Below are 22503 nucleotides of genomic sequence, written 5' to 3' on the forward strand. Positions count from 1 at the left end.
TGGCTTATTATTATATAAATTCTATCAACTGGGCTAATAAACTATTGTGCTATTAATACACCACATTTTTATATCTATTTTTTACACTATCAATTAATTATTGTAAATCAAATTATACCCAAGAATTATATATATGGTACGCTCACCATAAAAACTTGTATTAACAGTAAACACAATGTAAACTCTCAATTTTTTCATGAAAAATATATATCAAATAATCTAATAAGTATCCTTATACTTTTATAAGAATATAAATCAAATTAATATTCAATTTAAATTAGACATAATTTACACAAACACATGTTTTTTGAAATATCCCTTATTCATTGCTATAACATCGTCTAATTATGATTTGGTTAATATACTTTGGGTGTATTTAAGTAGTTGTTAAAGAAAATAGTAATGAGAATATAAAATGAGGATAATACATGAGCCTAATCAAACACTGCTATTTCATTTAATCCCCACTAATCGAATCGCCCTGATGTCAAACCATGAATTGTAGATATTATTATCATTTTTAAGGGATAACATAAGATTGGACGTATGATTTATGATTAGTTTAGAAGCAAATTGGTCATGGTGTTTTGATTAGGATGGCAACAGGGGTAGTAGCTACCCATTTACTGTTTTAAAATAGGAGAGCATTATTCATACCTGCTTGTAATTGTATGAGTACCCGTATGTTAGTATTTACGGGTCCGGGTACTCGCAGGTACAATAGGTACCTGCGAATTTCCTATATTATAAATGAATTTTTAATTTTTTTTTTACTTCTATTATGTTAGAATGAGATGAAACTTAATTATTTTTTTACATTTTGATTCACTATTTGGCAAAAATGCTAAATTTATTGGTATTCTCTATTTGTGTGATTTTTTGTTCTCATTTGCTTAACAAAAGTATATATTTTCTTTGTAAAACATGTGTGTTTCTACACATATAATAATATTTGTAGGGTGTTTCACCATCAAACTCACAATAAAATATGTAAACAAAGTAAAACGAAAAATGTAAATAGTGTAATGAATGTTAGAATAATATACTTTTTATATTAATTAAATATAATATATTAATCATATAAATATCGGGTACCTACGGGCACGGATATCATAATACACGTACCTGTCCGTATGTACTACTAGTAACTCATTTATAATACTGTACTGTTTTTTTTTTTTTCTTTTTTGCCATAGTTTTGATGTTGGAAAACCCACTTTGACACCAAACTAAATTACATCCTCAGCGACCAACTTTGGCTTTCCTTTGCATCCCAAAAGCAAGAAAATAAAATAAAAATGGTTGATAATAATATGTGAGTGAGTATATTGTAAATTGGGGTCCCATCTCTTTGTCATTTATTATTCACAAGTATCTATGCTCTATGAGACTCAGTTTAGCGTTCGAAAAGGGTGATGGATCCAAAATGACTCTTCCTCCTCCTTCTATGATATGATAAGCAGAATCGTAACCTTCACTCTTTTTGGGCACTTTCTACTTTGTGATGCCTTACAACTACAACTGCAACTGCAACATCCTTTTTCTTTATATCAAAATCATCTATATTACTACTAACCATTTAACAAATACTTCTCTTAGTCCGTTTCATCTTTCTTAAAAAATTATGCTTATTTTATTGCCACGTGTCAAATTATTAATTTCATAAAACTCGGTTTCATTCACGTTAACATTTTTTAATTGGTGTATTTATTGTTATAATGAAGCATTCCTTTCATCGTTTACAATTCGGGATAAGTATCAACAATTTTCTCCTAAACATAGATACTTTAACCACTGAGTTAATACTAGTTATTGTTCTTACAAATATCAATAAATTGCAAATTAAAAGCTTAATAATGGCACTTTTATTAAGCAAGAAAATGAGAGTGAAAGAGAGGTAGTCTCATTTAGTTATGAAGGCAGCCTGAAAGTGAAGAGATGTAAAAATTAACAAAACTATTACTTTTCCTACGTTACTTATTATAATGGGCCAAATAAATAGAGTGAAGGAGTATCTACTATGCTACAAATTCACATATTTTTAAAAAGATGGGGAAGTTAATTTATGGAGGGTGTTAAAATGATTCAATTAGCCCAGTGAAATGCAAGTTTCCATTTTGGTTTTGATAGGAGAAGTTAGGGTGTTGGAGAAGAATGTTGGTATTATATATAGTTGGGGCAGGCTTGACATATCAGAGAAATAGTGTCTAATGTTTAGCCACCAAAACAAGATTATGTTATTGTTATGTGAATGAAACATGTATAAATATGAGACGTACGTGGGTCTATGCTTAAAACTTGGTAAACTAATTTATATATAAGTACCAATTTTAATTTAATAATGAAACAATTTAATACGTAGTAGACGAGATAGTATTAGGCTACCAACCTCATCCTTCATCTTTCATCCCCTTTCTAACTTACAACTTCTTCCTTCTATTGCTTGCATTCCTTTCCTTTCTCTATCACTCAATTTACTATCTTGCCCTTTAATATATACACATATATATATATAGTAAGAACCATTAATCAATTTCATTACCTATTCCCATGCATATTTGATTACCTAATACTTGATACTAGAATATATTAAGGGCAAAACAGTAGTTTTGGAAATTGAGAGGGCAAGGGAACTATTTGGGTACTATTGGCTTATATAAGGGCAAAGGAGCAGTTTCTCCTTAATACTAATCATCTGTACGTGTTGTCTCGAAGGGTCCAACATTTATATGTTACGTAAAGCCAAAGTTGATAAAGAAACATAAGATCAATGATGATGGGCTACTTTAGAGTCTTTGTGATTCTCCTTCTCTTATTGCTCTTTGTGCATGGATCTATTGTAGCATCAGCAAGAGAAGAAGAAAAAGAACAAGACACTTCTTTGTTGGAGTTATTAAGCAGAGATGAAGCAGTACAAATGGCTGGCTATGGAGAACAGAAACTTTCCACTGTCCTCATTACAGGCTCACTTCATTGTTACACCCCTTTTCATGCACCATGCCCGATACCAGGTACCTTTAATCAAGTTTATTCCCTTATATATAAATATAAATGTGTAATGTGCTATTGTTATATTATATATATATATACACACACACCTTATTCATATAAGCTAAGGATAAGCAGCAAGTATGGTTATGATTAGAAGATTTTAGAGAATGTATATATTCCAATTCTCTGTATATATTTAGTTCATTAATGAAGTGAGAAAGCCAATCACTAATCATGAGGTTACCTATATATTATGCTGAGATCAAATATTGAAGATATCGTTAATAAGTCAAAGGTTGTCGCTAAAAAGAAACTATTGGGCACGTACAAGGAGGAGAAACTATTGCAGTCTTAGATTATTGGTGGCAAAACACAACTTTACCATTAATTATATATTGATTAGTTAAAGTTAAAATTATAAGAGAATTATAATAAAGATGAGTCATGGATGAATGCAATGTAATAATTTATCTAAAAAATTACTTATACATAACTGGAGATATAACGACAGGCGTTGGTTGAATTGTTTGGTGACAAACCAAAAGCTTAAAGCTTAAAGCTTGCTTCATTTTGGTAAAATTTCTATGTCGAAAATGAATAGAAGTTTTGTTTGAAGTTTTACTAAACATTATTGATCGAACAGCTATGTATGGTTGATTGTATTACAAATGAAAAAGAAAGATATGATGCATGCATATGGTGGATAGAAAAATAGAATGACAATGATTTCCCAACCTAGCTAGTTAGCTTCCTTGACAAAGTACACAATAAATTTCATATGCAGGTGCTTTGGTTGGTGTGAAGTGTGATAGCTACGGGAGTGAGAAAAAGGAGAAAACAAGTGTAGCAAGAGGTGTGACAGATGAATTTGGAGATTTCATAGTGGACATACCTTCCCACCTTCATGCTATTCCTAACTTAGAAAAGGTATGTAGTGTTAAAGTTGATAGTATACCAAAGGGATCAATGTGTAAACCATTTCAAGTGATGAGACATAATAAGGGACTCAGGTTGTCCTCCTTTGGGAATGGTATCCGTACATACACTGCTGGAAACATAAGGATCCACCACTCTCCTACAACATTATAAACATATTACAAACCAAACCTAGTACTCTATCTAGTACTTTGTATACATATTTTACACATTTCCTTCATACATTGTATATATATTACATACCCAAAATTAATAATGACAAATTTGAGGATTGTAAGATATGTGTCGTTTGTTGTTATAATAATCACTAGTATCTAGTCGTATATAAATACTATGTGGGCATTGAAATTAAACACAAGAGATATTAATATAAAACAATTGAAAAATGTTCAATCTTTTTATCAATTCTCTTTACTATTGAAAAAATGGCATTTGGTATAGACCAATGACATGATATTCGAAACTATTCATTTCCACATGCAATATGCAATATGCAGTATGCACTAGGTGACTATGAGCATTCTACCAATAATAATAAAGCAACCTGCAAGTCAACTAACATATTTAAATTTGCATCCAAATTAACTCAGCATAGATTCGTATTAGCTAAAACACAAAAATCTTGAATGCCACAACCAAGAATAGTAGTAACATCTCAGATGGAATAATGAATCATAAGTAAGATACAATTTTGTTCCATTATCAATGATACCAGATGCGTGTTATCAAGCATATGAAAGTTACAAAAAAGAAAAGGAAATTCCGTCCATGATAATAAGAAGTAAAGCATGAACATAATTGCTAAGCAATTGGTTATTCTCTTCAGCTATATACTCAAACTAAAGCCTAACTTACTTACCACCCAAAATAAGAAAAGGTAAAACACATTATCCTTCTATATTAGATGGCCAATTTATATGCACCCACAAAGCCATTAATCGCACTCAAACTACATAGCTTGATAGATAGGCCATCCATCTGAATATGAGTAATGATTTTATGGGTTTTATTATATTAGACTTAGAATACTGGACAACCATCAACCACAATTCCTGGTTGAGTTGGGCAAGTAGCCAATGGGCAATGGTCCAATTCAGATCCCCACCATTTGAGATTATGTCCTGCATTTTGAAGTGCAAAGAAAATGAGCACACCCATAAAAGCTGTTCCTGCATCCAATGCTGCTGATAGAACATAATTGTATTTCTGCCACCACCGTTTGTGGAAGCGAAAAACAAAGTAATTAAAGATCATTCCCGTGACTAGCCAGCTTGCAATGTTGGTAGGAGTTGCGGGCGGCATTCCAGCAAAGCCATAAGTTATAACTGGTATGTTTATCAAGGGAATCCATTTCTTGTCAGGATATATTTTGCTCAACACCCAAACAGGAACTGGCAATGCTGCTCCAATGAGGAATAACCATACCAAGTTTCGGTACAAGCCGCCAGGTCCAAACAAGCGCCTTGGACCAATCAGACCCCATATAACAGATGCATCAAATGTCACTCTATATTTAGGACAAGTCCAAGGACTGTCATGATGAGCCTTATCATCCATGCATATATCCTTAATGCTATCCAACATCCACCAAGCCACTGCAAGGTTCACTGTACCCGCAACTAGAGTTCCCACCAGCTATTTCCAAATTAAAAAATAATTAGATCAGTAATAAGAATACAAATAATTATTTGAAGTAGGAGATTTAAAGGTGGAGATACCTGAGCAGTATACATGCTTCGTGGTGGGATTTTCATGTAGTGCCCCAGTTTGAGGTCTGACAAGAACGACAGAGCATGGACAGTGCTGATTCTCCCGTAGATTTTAAAGAGCAAGTTCGCAATTGGTTTTCCCGGAATGACATACCCAATCATGAATTGTGCTATAACATCATATCCAGGTTGCTGAAGGGGAAAACACATGTTAAAAACTGAACTCCTGTTGCTTCATTTTTTGCATCAAAATAGTATGTTATATCATGGAGAACAATGACAGACTAGGAGAAATTACTGTATGAGCCATATGAACTTGTTCAATAGGAATGTGACACCCAACAATAATGGGTCATATGTATTGCTATTGGCCAAGACCTTATGACCCCAGAAAGTAAAATAATTTGATTAGAGAGAGAGTAGAGTAGAGTAGAGTAGAGTAGAGTAGAGACAACATAATACCTGGTTGGTAGTTGCTTGGATGACACCAATAGGGAGTGTCACAATAAAAGCCAAGCCAAAAGCAAATAGCATTCCCCACCATGGTAGTTGCACATCAGCTTTCCACACGAAACACATCACCAGAGATAGTGCCATGCTTCCAAATAATAAAATGAGGAACCACCATTCAGGTACTTGCTTATAAGCTTTCATTAGTTTACCATGGACATCCAATTTTGTATTACTCATTGCTGATCTGCTCTGCTTCAAGATGTCTCTGGACAAAGGAAACTATTCATGTTAACAACAACAACAACAACAAAACCTATCACAGAGCACTTAATTTACAGGAATAATATTTTAGTGATTTGACTTAAAGCACTTAATGACAATTATTTGTTAATGCATATATGTGACTTGGAAGGGAGAATATATGGAAGAAAAGGATTAAAACTGTAGTATCAAAATGTTATGATCCATTTGCATATCCAATATGTAGAATGCCAGAAAATCATGCTTTCAGAATTCAGACATATTGATAGAGAAAATGATGATGAAGGCATTGGTAGAAGCCCACCTGCCATAGAACAGTGCCACATGAGTGAGGGTTGCTGTAAATCTTGCAAAACCAGACCCTATAGATAATGCAAACAGAGGACTAAGGTATAACTTTCCATATTTGTTGTATGCAGCAACGTCAAGATCATAGTCTGAAGTTAAGATCTTAGTAGTGTCGTACTTTTGCCCACTGGCTGTGAACAGCTGATTAGAAAATATAGGAAACTTGCGAGCATCGAAAGTGTTGAACTTCCAGTAACACACAGGTAAAATTATGTAGATGAACATGATAAATCCAATTCCCACATTAACAATGGAAGACCATGGTGTAACAAGGGGGCTGCCATGGTAAGCTGAAATTCCAGCCCAATCAAGTGTGAAGGCACCGACTCCGAGTCCGTGGTAACCTGATCCAACTTGCTGTGCCGTGATATTGTGGGGCCATGCCCAACATACCCATGAGAAGAATGTTAAGATTGGGAATAGATAGCCGGGGAGCGCATAATACAAGAAGCTGATTCCCATGGCAATAAGGAAAAATTGCATCCTTGTAAGACCTTTTTTCTTATGCTCCCTTTCATGGAGTGCCCTGTAGGATAAAGTTAATGATGTAATCAGAATAACAGTAGTGGAAATCATAAGCAATCAAATGGAATGACTTTCAAATAATTGGTTTTCTAATGTTGCCCAAGTCCATGTGGAGAAAGCACTAAACCTTTTCCTATATGCCAATTTTGAGAGCAACCAATCAAACATTGAGAGCATAATATCAATACATCTTTCACTTTCCCTTTTCAATGCTATGCTCTCTTGTCAGGAGAATATTACAAGACGTGATATGAGCTTTCCAGAAGTAACTGTGAGCTCAGTCCATGCCTCCGCAGCATAAAAAAAGTTAAAGTGGCAAAACAATAAATTTGTTTGTGCTAGCTATTACAAGATAGGAATTCCTGGTCAATGACATACATGATTGTAAGTTATTTTGATTTGATATCCCACCCTTCTAATAAGCATAGAAGTGAAGTTCTCGTTAGTTATATGTCATTCTTGTCGAGATGAACTTTAGTCACACTGTATATATTGATGCACTATAGTTCCCGTAAAAGTCCCTATTGTTAAGTTAACACTTGACAATACATCAATTTTGCAGACATCAAATGAAAAAGGATTCCCTTAATGTTGTCAAATTATGGTTCAACCCTTTTTCCTTCGTTAACCGTGGATACTGGTTTTACAAATTGGTGAGTGCATATTGAATAAAAATAATGGGTCTTTTTACATGATTCAATTCCAATACAGTAAAATATTAGTGAAATTGAAGAAAGGGAAAAGAATGGAACCTAAAGAGAGAGACTTGAGCAAGGTTTGATGGCCACCACATATCAACAGGATCAACCAGATACCTCCTTAGAATCCCAGCCCATCCATACCCCATTATCTGCAACTCAGTTAAGAACAATAACTTTATTAAAGTAACCAAAACTTTATGCACAACTACAAAGTAGATTGACCAAATAATATTTTTTCCTATAGTAACTATATTTTCACTCTTTTTTCTCCCATCGCTTTCCAATATATACTTTATAACTAATGATCATCTATCAACATTGTAAGTTACATGATTTTTTATCAATAGTTATAGTATTGTGTTAGCAAGGCACCCTAAAACCTAAAAGCATTGTTTAAGAACAAAATTAACATTAGAAACTAACTCCAGCACTTCTCAATATATTAAGAACCAAATTTAAATACAAAATTTTCCTGAAGGAATGTCCTTATAGCACTTGTTGTTTCCGCGTAGTTATAAACTATACACACACTTCTCCAGCATACTTAAAAGGATGGGAGATATTTCTATATTGCAAATTCAATTCATCTTCAACATTTTATGTCATCAATAGAAATAAAAATAAAAATAAAAAACAACATATTCAGGATAGACTTGAATGATAATTAACAGAACAAATGTATTTTGTATTGAAAAGAATATTAGCTGGAGAGAATCGTCAACCTTCACAGATCTTAGAACTAAAAGGCAGACATCATCTCAATAAAAAATAAATAAAAATATAAACAAAATTATTCCCAAAAATCTCTATCCAAATCAAACACAAACTGAAGAGCTTCACTTCATATATACACAAACAATAAAAGGATGCAAAATTTAAAGGAAAAATAAATAACCAAACCTGGGTAGTAAGAACAATGAAGAGGGCGCAAAGGAAGCTCAAAGTTTGTTTATAATAAGCTTTCATAACAGTAATAGCACCAATGGAATAAGCATCACCACCACCATAAGAAACACCACAATTAGCAAATATGGTAATAATAACATGCTCCTTCATGTTGAATGGCCCAGGATTCAAAGTGAAGCGATAACCAGAAACACTATACTCCTTTGTTGGAAGTGTTGAAGCCATGAACCTTCCGATGGGAAGAACAACGATTTGCATAAGAATGGCTGATATTGTTAGTGGCTGAGTCCTGAATGTGAAGAAGGTGTTGAGGAATATTAAGATGATGCATGAGGCTATGCCGAGAAACCATGCCCGGAAAGTCATCACCGGGAGTGAAGGGTCGTCAGTTTCCGGTACAACCAGAGCCACCTCCTCTATCGGACATCGGTCATCGGGAACTACTCCGGTGGAAGAATCCGGAGGCGGCGCCTTTTCGGTGTCGTGGTGGTTCTTGGAGAGCATTGAATGAATGAAGGGTTACTCTGTTTTGTTTTTTGAGAGAGATAGACAAAACAGAGTACTCTGTTTCTGAGAGAAAGAGAGTTACTCTTTTTGGTTAACACGATTGGACACACCGAAGCGTTTCTTAATGCTGCTTAAATAGAGCATTGGATTTTTTTTATAATATCCAAAATATCCTTCTTTAACAGATTCTTTTGTATTACGTTATAATAATAAAATACAAATTATTAGAACCCTAAATAAAATACAAAACTAAATTAATTGCCTGATATTATTTGGATAAGGAAGGTAGCTGGTCAATCATGTATACTGATTTTGAAAGAAATTTGTTTTCATTATCTATAATGTGTCCCATACTGAAATTTGAATAATTTAATATGTATACATTGTCGGGTTTTTTATATTATCATCAAATCATCGACTGTTGATTTGTTAATCATTGTCGACTGTTGATTTGTTAATATGTGCTGAATTTTACATTGTTAATGCATAGAATTTAAACTCAAATTTAAAAAACTTATTTATTTATTATTATTAACTCTTAAGTAAATTGATAGATATGAATAATAAATGTATAGTAATTGTATAAAATAGTTTACTCTTATTGTATATAGATATTAAACTGTATATTTTACTAGAAGATAATTAGTCAAATAGGTACATCTATATTCACTTTTTATTATTTCTTGTTGGTAGTTATTAGTTTACCTATTCTCTTGGGTACACATGAAATTATGTGTGTGTACACTTTCTAAAATATTTTTTTTTAAATGTACTTTTTATTAAATAGGCATTTGATATTAGAATGCTTATCCAATAATTTGTTGATTAATTATTGGAATGTTTATATCTTATAAAGTGATTTTTTTACCATCAAATGTATCATTTTAAGAGTAAGGAAGTAATCTCTTTCGTCATGCGTGATTACTCCTTCAAATATAGACCTTCTGTTGTTGATTAAAAATATAATAAAAAAATAGAGATGGTTAAGAGTCTAAGCTATGAAGAAGTGTTTGATTGATAATGGAGCGTGTGTGGAGTTATATTTAATGCAATTGGGGAGTGAATATGGTAATTTGGATTGATGAAATAGTTGGTTTTGATTAGAATTGAAGGTATGATGTGATGCAATGTTCTGTGTTTTTGTAGGGTGGTAATGGTTGAGAGGAATGAAGAACGTGGAGAGGAGAGGAGAGGAGAGAGGAGAAGAATATGATAAAAATGAAAGAACCCTTTTTCCTTAATTTGAAGTGAAGAAGAATATTGTGGTTTGGAGAAGGTGGTATTGTTGGATATTTGTGTGGTAATAACATTCAAAGCATGGCCACCTCTAAACCTGTTCCGGCGTGTGAATAACACGTGCTCACAAGAGTGTTGCACGAACCACCTCACAAAACTACACTGCCACGTAGGAGAGGACCATTCTATGTGGCGTATATATACAGCAACACCATTACCAAATAGAGAAAGACTTGTGTGGTGGTCACCATATCATCACCGTATTATGAATTTAGTATCAGTAATCACTTTAATACTTCATTATTCATAGAACTACGGGTCCAAATAAATATATCAAACTTAGATGAGGCTTATTTATTTTTATGATATTTTAGTATAAATTAGTCAACAATTGATGGAGTGACCCACTAGTCCGATGAAGGGTCTATTAACCCATTAGTCTGAGTGTGATGAGAATCCGCGTGCAAGTACAATAACCCTACATCTATCATAGCCTACAACCAGAGTGAGTTAAGGGACATAAATACCAGCCATTTATAAAAGCGAGTCAATAAAATCCTAGTGCAACAAACTTATCTTAAATATATAAAACTTATTTTACATTTGTTACTGCCAATATTATTACCTCATCATTTTGTATAAGAAATTAATCTCTTTCAAGATTTGTGGTTGCTCCTTCCAATAAACATCGCTTATAGGAATTGAACAACTAATTTTTTAGTCATTTTAAGGATATAGTGAGATCTTACATTACTAGACTAACAATTCGTTACGTAATTGAGCTAAAGGGAAATAAATATGAGGCATAAAAAAATGGGGCATGATAATCTTCTTTTTTATGCTTATTATCATAAATACCTTTTCAGTTAATAATTATTATATGGAAACTTATTAATCGCGGAACACTTGTTTAAATGTAGAAGAAAAGGGAGTAAAAATACATTATTTCTTAATAAAAAAAATTAAATTGTTACACGGGGTGGGTGAAAGTTAACACTGAATTGGAAGGTTTAATTTTAATTTTATTCCTGTAAAAAAAATTAAATATTTGGAATATAAAATGTGGACCTTTAAATCTTTGAGAAGTGGCTAGTCAGTGGCTGTTATACAGTGACTCCTACTCAAATATAATTATCAAAAGAAGGAGAAGAAATAGTATTAAAAATAATATAAAATATAATTTGAACCTCCTTTTGAAGCGTGTGATTTCACGTACCTCAAAGCGTTTGACACACTTAAAACAAAAGGCTGTATGATGTGGCACCCTACGTGGAAGAGTAAAATGTGATCGTACAAGATTGACACTTATAATGTCATTCTCTATATATGCTAATAATTTACAACAAAATAATATTATAGAGATCATAACATTTTAATACGATTATCATAATTGATATTTAGGTGATTTTATAATAAATTACATTTAATTGAATATTTGTGTTTAAGTTAAGAAACAAGCAGATGATAAGATAAATAACGAAGATAGTAGGAAAATGAAGGTAGAAGTATGAGTTAAAACTTAATAGACAAGAATCTGAAATTATGAATAGGTCATTGGCATGTGCTCTTAAAAGGGCACTTAAAATGTAAGAAGAAGAAAGGGTGTTGTGAGTTGTGACGTATGAGTGAATCATTATAGAGTTAAGGAGCAGCATATAACATATGTTTTGTTATTTAATTTAAAAGGTTCCACTAATAAATAAAAGAAAAAGAGAGGAGGAATTAGTGAGAAAATAGTTAGAGATAAAAGAAAAAGGGAAAGCAACTAAAATGAAGAGAGAAATTGAAGGAGACTAAGGGGTGCCTTAGAACCAAACGTTGAGGAAGACATAAGTGAAGAGTATTTCAAGTGGAGGACCCCTACCCCCACACAAACACTGGTCACTCAAAACTACAAAATAGTGAACATATTGCGTTGACTTTTCCTCATAATTATATACTATATAGATATGACTAAATTACACAAGGTATTATTATAGTATATTATTTATTTGCCACATGGAAACATAAAGGTCATGACATTCTCATGTCTTCTGTTCTATGACATGTTATCGAGGAATATCATCAAATAATAATCTTACATTTATATTAATCATAAACTTTAATACTTTGCTCGTCAACTCCTCAAAATACAAACAAATTACCACAGATAGTATACTATACAGATATACATATGTGTGTGTTTGTATGGGCTCAATGATTGAATAGAAACTTTTCTCTGGTTTCACACCAATGGCCGAAAGAATCCTAATCCTAAGACTATGACGTGGCACCAGCCACACCAAACAAGAACTTGTCACGGGTCAGTCTTTAAGAATTAACAATTGATAAGTGACTACTATAATTATTATTATGAACGAAAAGTGAGATAATTAAATGTTGTGCTCTACTCACACAAATTATGTTATTATATAGCTATCTATGTAACCAAATTTGTGATTATTATAGAAGAAGAGACCCAACCCAGTTGAAGCATGTGGGGGACGATGAATTGAACCCAAATAAGCTACTGCTTCCAAATGCAACATGTATATAAATAACTCTTGTGTAGTTTTGTAGTGTTCTTAAACTCTCACTAAATAAAGCTATATGGACTAGCCCACCTTCCTTATCATATGGCCCATGCTACCTTCCCAAAATTTAATATTACTTCTATTAATACATCATTCATCATATTTTATTTTTATTTAATTGATTGATTGATTTAGTTGACATCCCCATGATATGTAAAAACTAAGGTAAGATGGTAAAGATGGTATCTGTTATTATTCATTGTATTTTGAGGGATAAGGTTGTGAGGGTTTGTTTCTTCCTAAATGGCTTACCCTCTTACCTCTTCTCCTTCTTCTCTTTTTTCCATTTCTTCTTCTTCTTTCAGCTACTTCAATCTTTGTTACTCCCCTTTCTCCTTTCAACCCTCTTACCCCAAAATCATTCTCCACTCCAACCACGTTTCTTTGCATGAACCTATCCCCCATATTACCAATCACGATAAAGATTCTAACTTTGACGACCCAGATGGAAAATCTTCTAAAAATTACATCTGGGTCAATCCCAACAGCCCCAGGGCTAAACAACTTCGTAAGAAATCCTATGATGCCAGGTACAATTCTCTTCTCAAACTCGCTCACTCACTCGACTCCTGCAATCCCACTCAAAATGATGTATCTGAGATCTTGAATGGTTTAAGGGATAATGTTTTGGAACAAGACGCTGTTATTGTTCTCAATAACATGTTCAATTCGCATATTGCACCCCTTGTTCTTAGATACTTTCAGCGTATTATTAAACCCACTAGGGAGGTTATACTTTACAATGTCACATTCAAGGTCTTCAGGAATTGTAGGGATTTTGTTGGTGTTGAGAACCTGTTTGATGAAATGCTTGAGAGAGGGGTGGACCCTGATAATGTTACATTTTCAACTATAATTAGCTGTGCTAGGATTTGTTCTTTGCCGAATAAGGCTATGGAGTGGTTTGAGAAGATGCCCTCCTTCGGGTGTGAACCTGATGATGTTACATACTCCGCTATGATTGATGCCTATGGTCGCTCTGGTCATATTGATATGGCCTTGAACCTCTATGATCGTGCCAGAACCGAGAAATGGCGCATTGATACTGTCACATTCTCTACATTGATTAGAATGTATGGCAAGGCAGGAAATTATGATGGAAGCTTAAACGTTTATGAAGAAATGAAGGTTCTAGGTGTTAAGCCTAATATGGTTATTTACAATACTCTGTTGGATGCCATGGGGAGAGCCAAGAGGCCCTGGCAGGCCAAGATTATATATAAAGAGATGACAAATAATGGGTTTTCTCCAAATTGGGCAACATATGCATCTCTGATACGAGCCTATGGCAGATCACGGTTCAGCGAAGATGCACTCATTGTTTATAAGGAAATGAAGGAAAAGGGAATGGATATGAATACACACCTTTATAACACCCTCTTAGCTATGTGTGCTGATCTAGGCTACGCAGATGAAGCTTTTGAAATTTTTGAAGACATGAGGAGTTCTGGGACTTGCCAGCCTGACAGTTGGACATTTTCATCCTTGATTACCATATATTCTTGCAGTGGTAATGTTTCAGAGGCGGAAAGAATGTTAAATGAAATGATTGAATCTGGATTTGATCCCACTATTTTTGTTCTGACATCACTTGTCCAATGCTATGGAAAAGCGAAGCGCACCGATGATGTTGTGAAGACATTTAATCAACTGATGGATTTGGGCATCAATCCAGATGATCGCTTCTGTGCTTGTTTTCTGAATGTAATGACCCAAACACCGAAAGAAGAGCTTGGTAAGCTAACAGGTTGCTTGGAGACAGCTAATCCAAAGCTTGGATCTGTGGTAAGATATCTGGTGGAAGAGCAAGAGGGTGATGGAGATTTCAGAAAAGAAGCATCAGAACTCTTCAATTCAATTTCTGATGAAGTAAAGAAGGCCTTTTGCAATTCTCTAATCGATCTTTGTGTCAACCTGAATTTGTTGGACAGAGCATGTGAGCTTTTGGAACTGGGGTTGACACTTGAGATATATAGAGGTATACAATCCAAGTCTCCAACTCAGTGGTCTTTGCATCTGAGGAGTCTCTCACTCGGAGCTGCTCTGACTGCATTACATATTTGGATAAATGATTTGTCCAAGGCTTTGGAATCAGGAGAGGACTTTCCACCCATGCTTGGAATCAATACTGGGCATGGGAAACACAAGTATTCAGACAAAGGCTTGGCAAGTGTTTTTCAATCTCACTTGAAGGAACTCAATTCTCCATTCCATGAGGCTCCGGATAAGGCTGGATGGTTTTCGACTACAAACGTAGCAGCCAAGTCATGGCTGGTGGCTAGGAGTTCACCTGAATTAGTTGCTGCATAATTTTTGAAGTCCATGGTTTTAGTTGTTTTTGTCTATTGGATAATGTTGTTTCAGGGAATGATGTGTCGTGCAATTTTTATGCATTTTCTTGTGTTTATGAGGAAAAAATTTCACTATATTCAGAGATATCAATTGTTTATTTTGGATGAGTTATATAGAGAAAATGAAGATATGGTATAGCAGTGGCATGGTATTAGATGATTGAACTGTGTAGAGGAATTAGAATGGAAGACATACTTGGATAACCCTTCTCTCTTCCAATCTAGTAATAGCAAAGAATTAGAGTGATGAAGTTGTTGTAGTTAATTGCATGCACATGTTGTCTTCACTATTTTAATTTCACATGTTCACTCATATCTCCTTACCACCATTTTGACACCTATAAAATAATAATAATAAAATAATAATTTTGGAGGAGTGTTAAGAAAAGAAATATAAATTGTTGTTATTATAATAGTATAGAACTATAGATTAAGGATATATAAGTGTTACTGTTTTGTGTTGTGACTTGTGTCTGTGTATCGATGAAGGTATCAATATCATGTTGTAACTCAGTCCTACAACACACCAAAAAGGGGATTGAGCAAATAATAACGTCCCTTGTTAAAGACACCATTACCCCTAAACACTTCCTTCAACTACACGCCTTTTACATCAAAACATGTTCTTATTCCCATTCTCATAACAATACCAATAATATTACTTTCCTCCAAGGCAAGCTTTTATCCAAACTTGTTTCTCTTCCTAACCCCATTGATTTCCAATACGCACGTTCAATATTCGATTCCTTTTCCAACCCTGATATTTTCACTTGGAACACTATGATCCGTGCCTATCTCAATTCTCAACTCCTTCACCAATCACTTGCGCTTTACTTTCAGATGCTCCATCACTCCCTTTCGGTTGATACTTTCACTTTCTCTTTGGTTCTTCAGGCATGTGGGAAGTTATTGGATTGGGACAATGGCAGAAGGATACATACCCATGTCTTCAAACTTGGGTTTCCTAATGATTTGTTTGTCCAAACTGCCCTTATTGAAATGTATGCTAAATGTGGCTGCTTGGAATATGCATTCAAGGTTTTGGATCACATGGAACACCCTGACTTGGTTTCATATAATGTCTTCTTGGCCGAGTGTGTTAGAATTGGAGACATCCAAATGGCACACCAACTGTTCGATAATATGCCTCACAGAGACTTGGTTTCTTGGAACACCATGATTCATGGGTATGCTTCATTTGCCAATGTTGGTGGTGAGCGAAGACAGGAATGTGGTGAAGCTTTGAGGCTTTTTCATGACATGCAATTAGCAAATGTGGTGCCGGATAGGATCACTATAATCAGTGTCTTATCTGCATGTGGGAATGTGGGTGCTCTTGGAATGGGCAAGATGATTCATGAGTACATTGAGAGAAATGGAATTGAAATGGACATGAAGCTAGGGACCTGTCTTTTAGACATGTATGCCAAGTGTGGGGACATAGATAATGCACTGATGGTGTTTGACCTCTTGGATAAGAAGGATACTTTTACTTGGAGTGTCATGATAATGGGTCTCGCCAATCATGGATTTGGTGAGCAAGCTCTTGCTTATTTTTCCAGGATGATAGCTGAAGGAATTAAGCCAAATGATGTTACTTTTATCGGTGTATTAAGTGCGTGCAGCCATATTGGATTTGTTGATAAGGGAAGGGTATGCTTCAAATCTATGAGTAGTGTTTATGGAGTTACTCCAAAGATTGAACATTACGGGTGTATGGTTGACATATTGGGGCGAGCAGGGTACCTTGAAGAGGCTAGGGAACTTATTAGGACTATGCCCTTTACACCAGATGCCATAGTGTGGAGAGCCTTTCTTGGAGCTTGTAGAATCCACAAAAATGTTGATCTGGCAGAAGAAGCTACAGTAAATCTTCTTCAATTGGAGCCTGATGTAGATGGGAATTACGTTCTGTTGTCAAATATATATTCTCAAGCTAAGAAATGGGACAGGGTTGTAAACCTGAGAAGGAGGATGAAACATTGTGATATTCAGAAAATCCCTGGAAGTAGTTCAATTGAAGTTGATAATACAGTTTATGAATTCATTTCTGGGGATAAATCCCATCCAAAATCATTTGAGATATATGAAATGTTGGATGAAATAGTTGGTAGGATCCAATATTGTGGGTACGAGTCATTAACAAGTTTATGAATTCATTTCTTGTGAGGATTGCCATTCCAGCATTAAGTTTATTTGCAAGGTCTATAATAGGAAAATCATTGTAGGGGACAGAAATCGTTTCCATCATTTTGATGAGGGCTCATGCTCTTGTAAGGACTATTGGTGAATAATGAATATGGATCACAATGTTAAATGCTAATATGGATCCACCTGCTATGTACATTCAAAGTAATCTATGAGATTATCTCACTCAAAGATATCTAAACATTCACATAACTATGTACCAGATTTATTGTTGTTTGGAACCTCAGGACTTTGGAATGTGTTCTTTTCACTGTTTAGCTACATATTACTTGCACGCCAGAGGAAATATATTGTCAAGATGGCCGAGTTGGTCTAAGGCGCCAGTTTCAGGTACTGGTCCGAAAGGGCATGGGTTCGAATCCCATTCTTGACATTACATTTTATTTTCTAAATCAAAAACATTGCTATCCATGTTACATTGACTTGTTTGACAAAATTGTCAGTTGCTCTATTTCAAAATAATTTTCTAGTTAGACAATAAAAAATTGTTTGAAAATATTTTCGTTACAATATAAAATGATAAACTTTTAAATTTTAATAATTTCTTATGAAGATAATAAATTGTGGAACGTGCATGGAAAAGTGAAATGGATGGATGAGGATTTAATGTTTTATTAAATGCATGGAAGGAGGGCGTTGAATTCATAATCTGACACAGTACTGTGAAAACTGAAAAGCCTATGCAAGTTAGTAGATTCGACGCATTTATGACAAATAAATTCCTTCAACTTTACCAAGTACATGGAATAAAAAAAGTAATAAAAGTAAATAATGAATAATATAATATATAATATAAATGTTTATAGTAAAAAAATAGGGAATGGATAGAATGGAATAAAAAAAGAAATGAAGTAATGGCATTAGGATAAGGACAGTGACTGTGCATGATGATTTGAATATGAGTTGTCTGTTCGATTTGATTAATAAAACACAAAACAAATAACCCTCTTCTCTTCTGTTCTGTTCTGTTCTGTCCTGTCCCTCACTTTTTTACGTTACAAAACTTGTGTGTATGTTCCAGGTATTCATCCATCTACTATTTCTTCATTTACTTTTTCTTCTCTATACCATCCTAATTCTAACCCTAATCCAAATCAAATCAATTATTTTTTTATGATTGGCTTTATGTCGGAAGAATTTCAGAATTTTATTAAGTGATGAGAAATGCATGTAATGTATTTGTATTTGTTGCAGAGAGAGAGAAAGAGGTGATGGAGGGTGGTCATAAGGCAGCAAGTAAGAACGAGTTTACAGAATGTTGGAAGAGAGCAAATGGTTCTCCTTATATTATGCGCCTTGCTTTATCTGCAGGCCTTGGTGGTCTCTTATTTGGTTATGATACTGGTAACTACTAACTTGTAATAACTTGTAATAATTTGTAATAATTTGTTGAACATGGATCATTAACCATATTGTGTTCCTTCACATAAAGGTGTCATTTCTGGAGCATTGCTATACATCCGTGAGGACTTTGAACAAGTTGACAACAAAACATGGCTTCAGGAAACCATTGTGAGTATGGCTGTTGCAGGAGCCATATTTGGTGCTGGAATTGGAGGATGGATGAATGACAAGGTAGGAAGAAAAAAGTCTATTCTTCTCGCTGATGTTCTATTCTTTATTGGTGCAATTGTTATGGCTATTGCTCCTGCTCCTTGGGTCATCATTATTGGAAGAGTTTTGGTTGGTTTGGGAGTTGGTATGGCATCCATGACTTCCCCTTTATACATCTCAGAAGCTTCCCCTACTAGGATCAGAGGAGCTCTAGTTTGCATCAATGGTTTGCTTATCACTGGTGGCCAATTTCTTTCCTACCTTATCAACTTGGCATTCACCAAGGTAATGCAACAAAACAAACATACAATTACAATTACAATTACAATACTTATGGATAACCTTGCCATTTAAACTATCGGCAATTCTATATATACACACCCAAAAACCATTGCTCACACCCACACTGATCCGTCAATGTAAATACCCTGCATGTGCCTCAATGTGAGTAATGGTTTTCAGTGTCAATGTAGTTGCCCTTAAGATATATGCAAAAGGCTGTTATTCTCATCTTCAATTTACTTGTTTCAGGCCCCTGGAACCTGGCGTTGGATGCTTGGGGTGGCTGGAGTTCCCGCACTGCTTCAGTTCGCATTAATGCTAACCCTCCCCGAGTCACCTAGATGGCTCTTCAACCAGGTACTGCAAAATTTTGAGCCTAAATATCGCCCTGCCAATGATGTTTCAAATTTTCATGCATTGATCTATTTTGGAGATTGTTATTCTACCAAAGTAGTTTGTTTAATATTTGGAAAAAGAATTGCTTACCAATGTCTATTGTTCAATCATATAAACTGGGCTATGGTTTAAAATGTCTCATGCTTAATTACAATGAAATCCAAGGTAATGAGGTATTGTTTGCAGTCAATGTTTTTAGTTCAATCTGGCTTATATTTCTCATAAATTAAATGCTGCAAAAATACTCTGTTTGTTTCTAGATGCTAGCATTTCTTTGCACTTGTGTAAGAGTGCAATGTTTTTCGTAGGACTATTTTGTGACTTCTTGCCTACTCTGTGAATGATTATCATATAGCACAAAGATATCATTAGATTTTTTGTTTTTTTGGACTTGAATCTTCAGTTATCATTGTATTTCGTTCCATGTCTGCAATTATGATTGAATTATCGAGTAATGTGTCTCAAGTTGTTATTAATATACATGTAAACAGGTCATTGTCCTTTTGCCCTTGTATTAGCTCTTATGGTTTTGGCTTATTTATCTCATTTACTACCCTCTGAAATAATCCATTAGAGCTATTCACGTTCACTTCACATTTCATCTCTTTTTCCCCAGGGAATGGAAGAGCAGGCAAGGGACATTCTATCAAGAATCCACAACCCTGGTGAAGTTGAAGAAGAAATGAGAGCGATGCAAGAATCTGTTGAGATTGAGAAGAAAGAAAATGAGTTGGCTGGGCATAGTCTAGGCGAGAAAATAAAAGGCGCTTTTGCTAACAAAGTAGTTCGAAGAGGACTCTATGCAGGTATCACCGTTCAAGTTGCACAACAGTTTGTCGGTATTAACACTGTCATGTATTATAGCCCAACCATTGTTCAGTATGCTGGAATTGCCTCTAATTCCACAGCTCTTGCACTTTCTCTGGTTACATCTGGTTTAAATGCTGTTGGATCTATCATTAGTATGATATGCATTGATAGATATGGAAGGCGAAAATTGATGCTCATCTCCATGATTGGGATCATTGTTTGCCTCATAGTCTTAAGTGGTACATTTCTATATGCTGCTCAGCATGCTCCTGCAATTAGTAACCAGGATACACTTGCTTTTGGTGCCAACTCTACATGCAAGGCTTACACAACCACCCCTAATCTCTCTTCATGGAGCTGCACACAGTGTTTGCAAGCAGAATGTGCCTTCTGCGCCAACGGCCAGAAACAAGTAAGTTCTAACAACTTCATCTTGTCGTAAGCTAGTTTTTTGTTAGCTTTATCACATTGGAGTACTTGCTGCTTCAGTCATGACCAATGCAACTTAATGTAGTACAAGACCTTTGTACTCAAAATATGGTTTTCCTGATCTTTAAGAACCCAAAATTGCAAAGCCTTTCGAAAGTGGTATAGTATTTAATTGATTATTAAGAGTTAATATTTTCAGTTTTCCAATAATGAAGACTTGGCACATTCAAGTTGTTTAACCAATATGTAAAAAACATAACTTGATTAAGCAAAATACTTATTCTCTCTACGTGTTGTTACACATCCAGTTTCAGCCAGGAGCATGCTTGGTCGCAGATAAGAGCATCAGAGGTGAGTGTCGCGGAAAGAATAGAGTATGGTTTTCTTCAGGCTGTCCAAGCAGAATTGGAATAATAGCAGTTATAATCCTGGGATTGTATATCTTAGCATACGCTCCCGGAATGGGAACAGTGCCTTGGGTATTGAACTCAGAGATATATCCATTGAGATACAGAGGTGTAGGTGGAGGTATAGCTGCAGTTTCAAACTGGTGTGCTAATCTTATTGTGAGTGAATCATTCTTGACCTTGACAAAGGCTTTAGGCTCTGCTGGCACATTCCTTCTATTTGCTGCATTCTCTTTCATTGGCCTCATCTTCATCTATACCTTTGTACCTGAAACCAAAGGCCTTCAGTTTGAGGAGGTAGAGAAGATGCTTGAAAAAGGCTTCAGACCTTTCCCTTTTAACAAGAACAAGAACAAGAACAAGAATGATGATGTTAATAATAAACTAGAAGGAGATCAACATGCCTCACATTAATGCTTTCTTTTCTTCAAATAAATAATAAGAGCAGTATCTTGGGTCTTTTTGTAATAAGGTTGTAGGAAAAACACTGTGGCCGCTGGATGTATTTCATATACCTGTTCTTATTATATCTACTTTTTCTAGGATCAAAATAGTTTGATCAGTGGTTATAACTTATAAGTAAAGGGTGTGTGTAAATTTTCAGATAAGATTAAATTTTCCTTTAATTAAAACTATAATCATTTTCCGGTTTCGTTTCATTTGTACTTATTAGTACTGTATATTTCTTACTAATTTGTCTTTTAGCCACTCTTGCATAACTTTTTTAGTATTATTGTTGCCCAATGTTACAGTCATTAAAAAAACATATTAAGACAAACAGAAAAGTACAAAGAGTTTAGAGGATTAATGCTTATATATAGTTAAAAACAAACAACTCAATACAACATAGTATGTTGGAGAATTTTGAGTGGACACAGCAGAATAGTTACAGAATAAGGTGAGAAAAGGGAAGTACACTA

At 34.6% G+C, this 22503-nt stretch overlaps 5 protein-coding genes and 1 non-coding gene across 8 annotated transcripts; 5 read left to right on the plus strand and 1 right to left on the minus strand.

The window, feature by feature from the left end:
- The first annotated feature begins 35 nt into the window (after positions 1-35).
- Positions 36-22235, plus strand: LOC109341459 (inositol transporter 4-like). 3 transcript variants are annotated; one of them, XM_019579376.1, is made up of 8 exons: positions 36-46; positions 7328-7332; positions 10342-10345; positions 18906-19049; positions 19138-19544; positions 19791-19898; positions 20554-21159; positions 21485-22235. In XM_019579376.1, exons 4-8 carry the CDS (start codon positions 18917-18919, stop codon positions 21995-21997), a joined length of 1767 nt encoding a protein of 588 aa, XP_019434921.1. In that variant the 5' UTR covers positions 36-46; positions 7328-7332; positions 10342-10345; positions 18906-18916; the 3' UTR covers positions 21998-22235. The 3 variants fall into 3 exon arrangements, with proteins under 3 accessions (XP_019434921.1, XP_019434920.1, XP_019434919.1); XM_019579375.1 differs by lacking the exons at positions 36-46; positions 7328-7332; positions 10342-10345 and adding an exon at positions 18654-18726 and having other exon boundaries at positions 18900-19049; XM_019579374.1 differs by lacking the exons at positions 36-46; positions 7328-7332; positions 10342-10345 and having other exon boundaries at positions 18855-19049.
- LOC109341467 lies at positions 2674-4163 on the plus strand. The gene is made up of 2 exons (XM_019579386.1): positions 2674-3011; positions 3776-4163. Exons 1-2 carry the CDS (start codon positions 2771-2773, stop codon positions 4078-4080), a joined length of 546 nt encoding a protein of 181 aa, XP_019434931.1. The 5' UTR covers positions 2674-2770; the 3' UTR covers positions 4081-4163.
- Positions 4605-9430, minus strand: LOC109341457 (oligopeptide transporter 3). Its single transcript, XM_019579372.1, has 6 exons — positions 8825-9430; positions 7976-8073; positions 6655-7224; positions 6099-6354; positions 5646-5828; positions 4605-5562 (listed from the first exon to the last, which is right to left on the minus strand). Exons 1-6 carry the CDS (start codon positions 9332-9334, stop codon positions 4948-4950), a joined length of 2232 nt encoding a protein of 743 aa, XP_019434917.1. The 5' UTR covers positions 9335-9430; the 3' UTR covers positions 4605-4947.
- LOC109341458 (pentatricopeptide repeat-containing protein At4g16390, chloroplastic-like) lies at positions 13337-15582 on the plus strand. The gene has a single exon (XM_019579373.1). The coding sequence runs from the start codon at positions 13390-13392 to the stop codon at positions 15454-15456; it is 2067 nt and encodes a 688-aa protein (XP_019434918.1). The 5' UTR covers positions 13337-13389; the 3' UTR covers positions 15457-15582.
- Positions 15998-17810, plus strand: LOC109341461 (putative pentatricopeptide repeat-containing protein At5g40405). Its single transcript, XM_019579379.1, has one exon. The coding sequence runs from the start codon at positions 16278-16280 to the stop codon at positions 17649-17651; it is 1374 nt and encodes a 457-aa protein (XP_019434924.1). The 5' UTR covers positions 15998-16277; the 3' UTR covers positions 17652-17810.
- Positions 17998-18078, plus strand: TRNAL-CAG. The gene has a single exon. It is a non-coding gene; the product is annotated as a tRNA-Leu (tRNA).
- Positions 22236-22503: the final 268 nt, after the last annotated feature.

This window comes from Lupinus angustifolius, unplaced genomic scaffold (assembly GCF_001865875.1).
Source record: "Lupinus angustifolius cultivar Tanjil unplaced genomic scaffold, LupAngTanjil_v1.0 Scaffold_466, whole genome shotgun sequence".
Taxonomy (NCBI): Eukaryota; Viridiplantae; Streptophyta; class Magnoliopsida; order Fabales; family Fabaceae; genus Lupinus; species Lupinus angustifolius.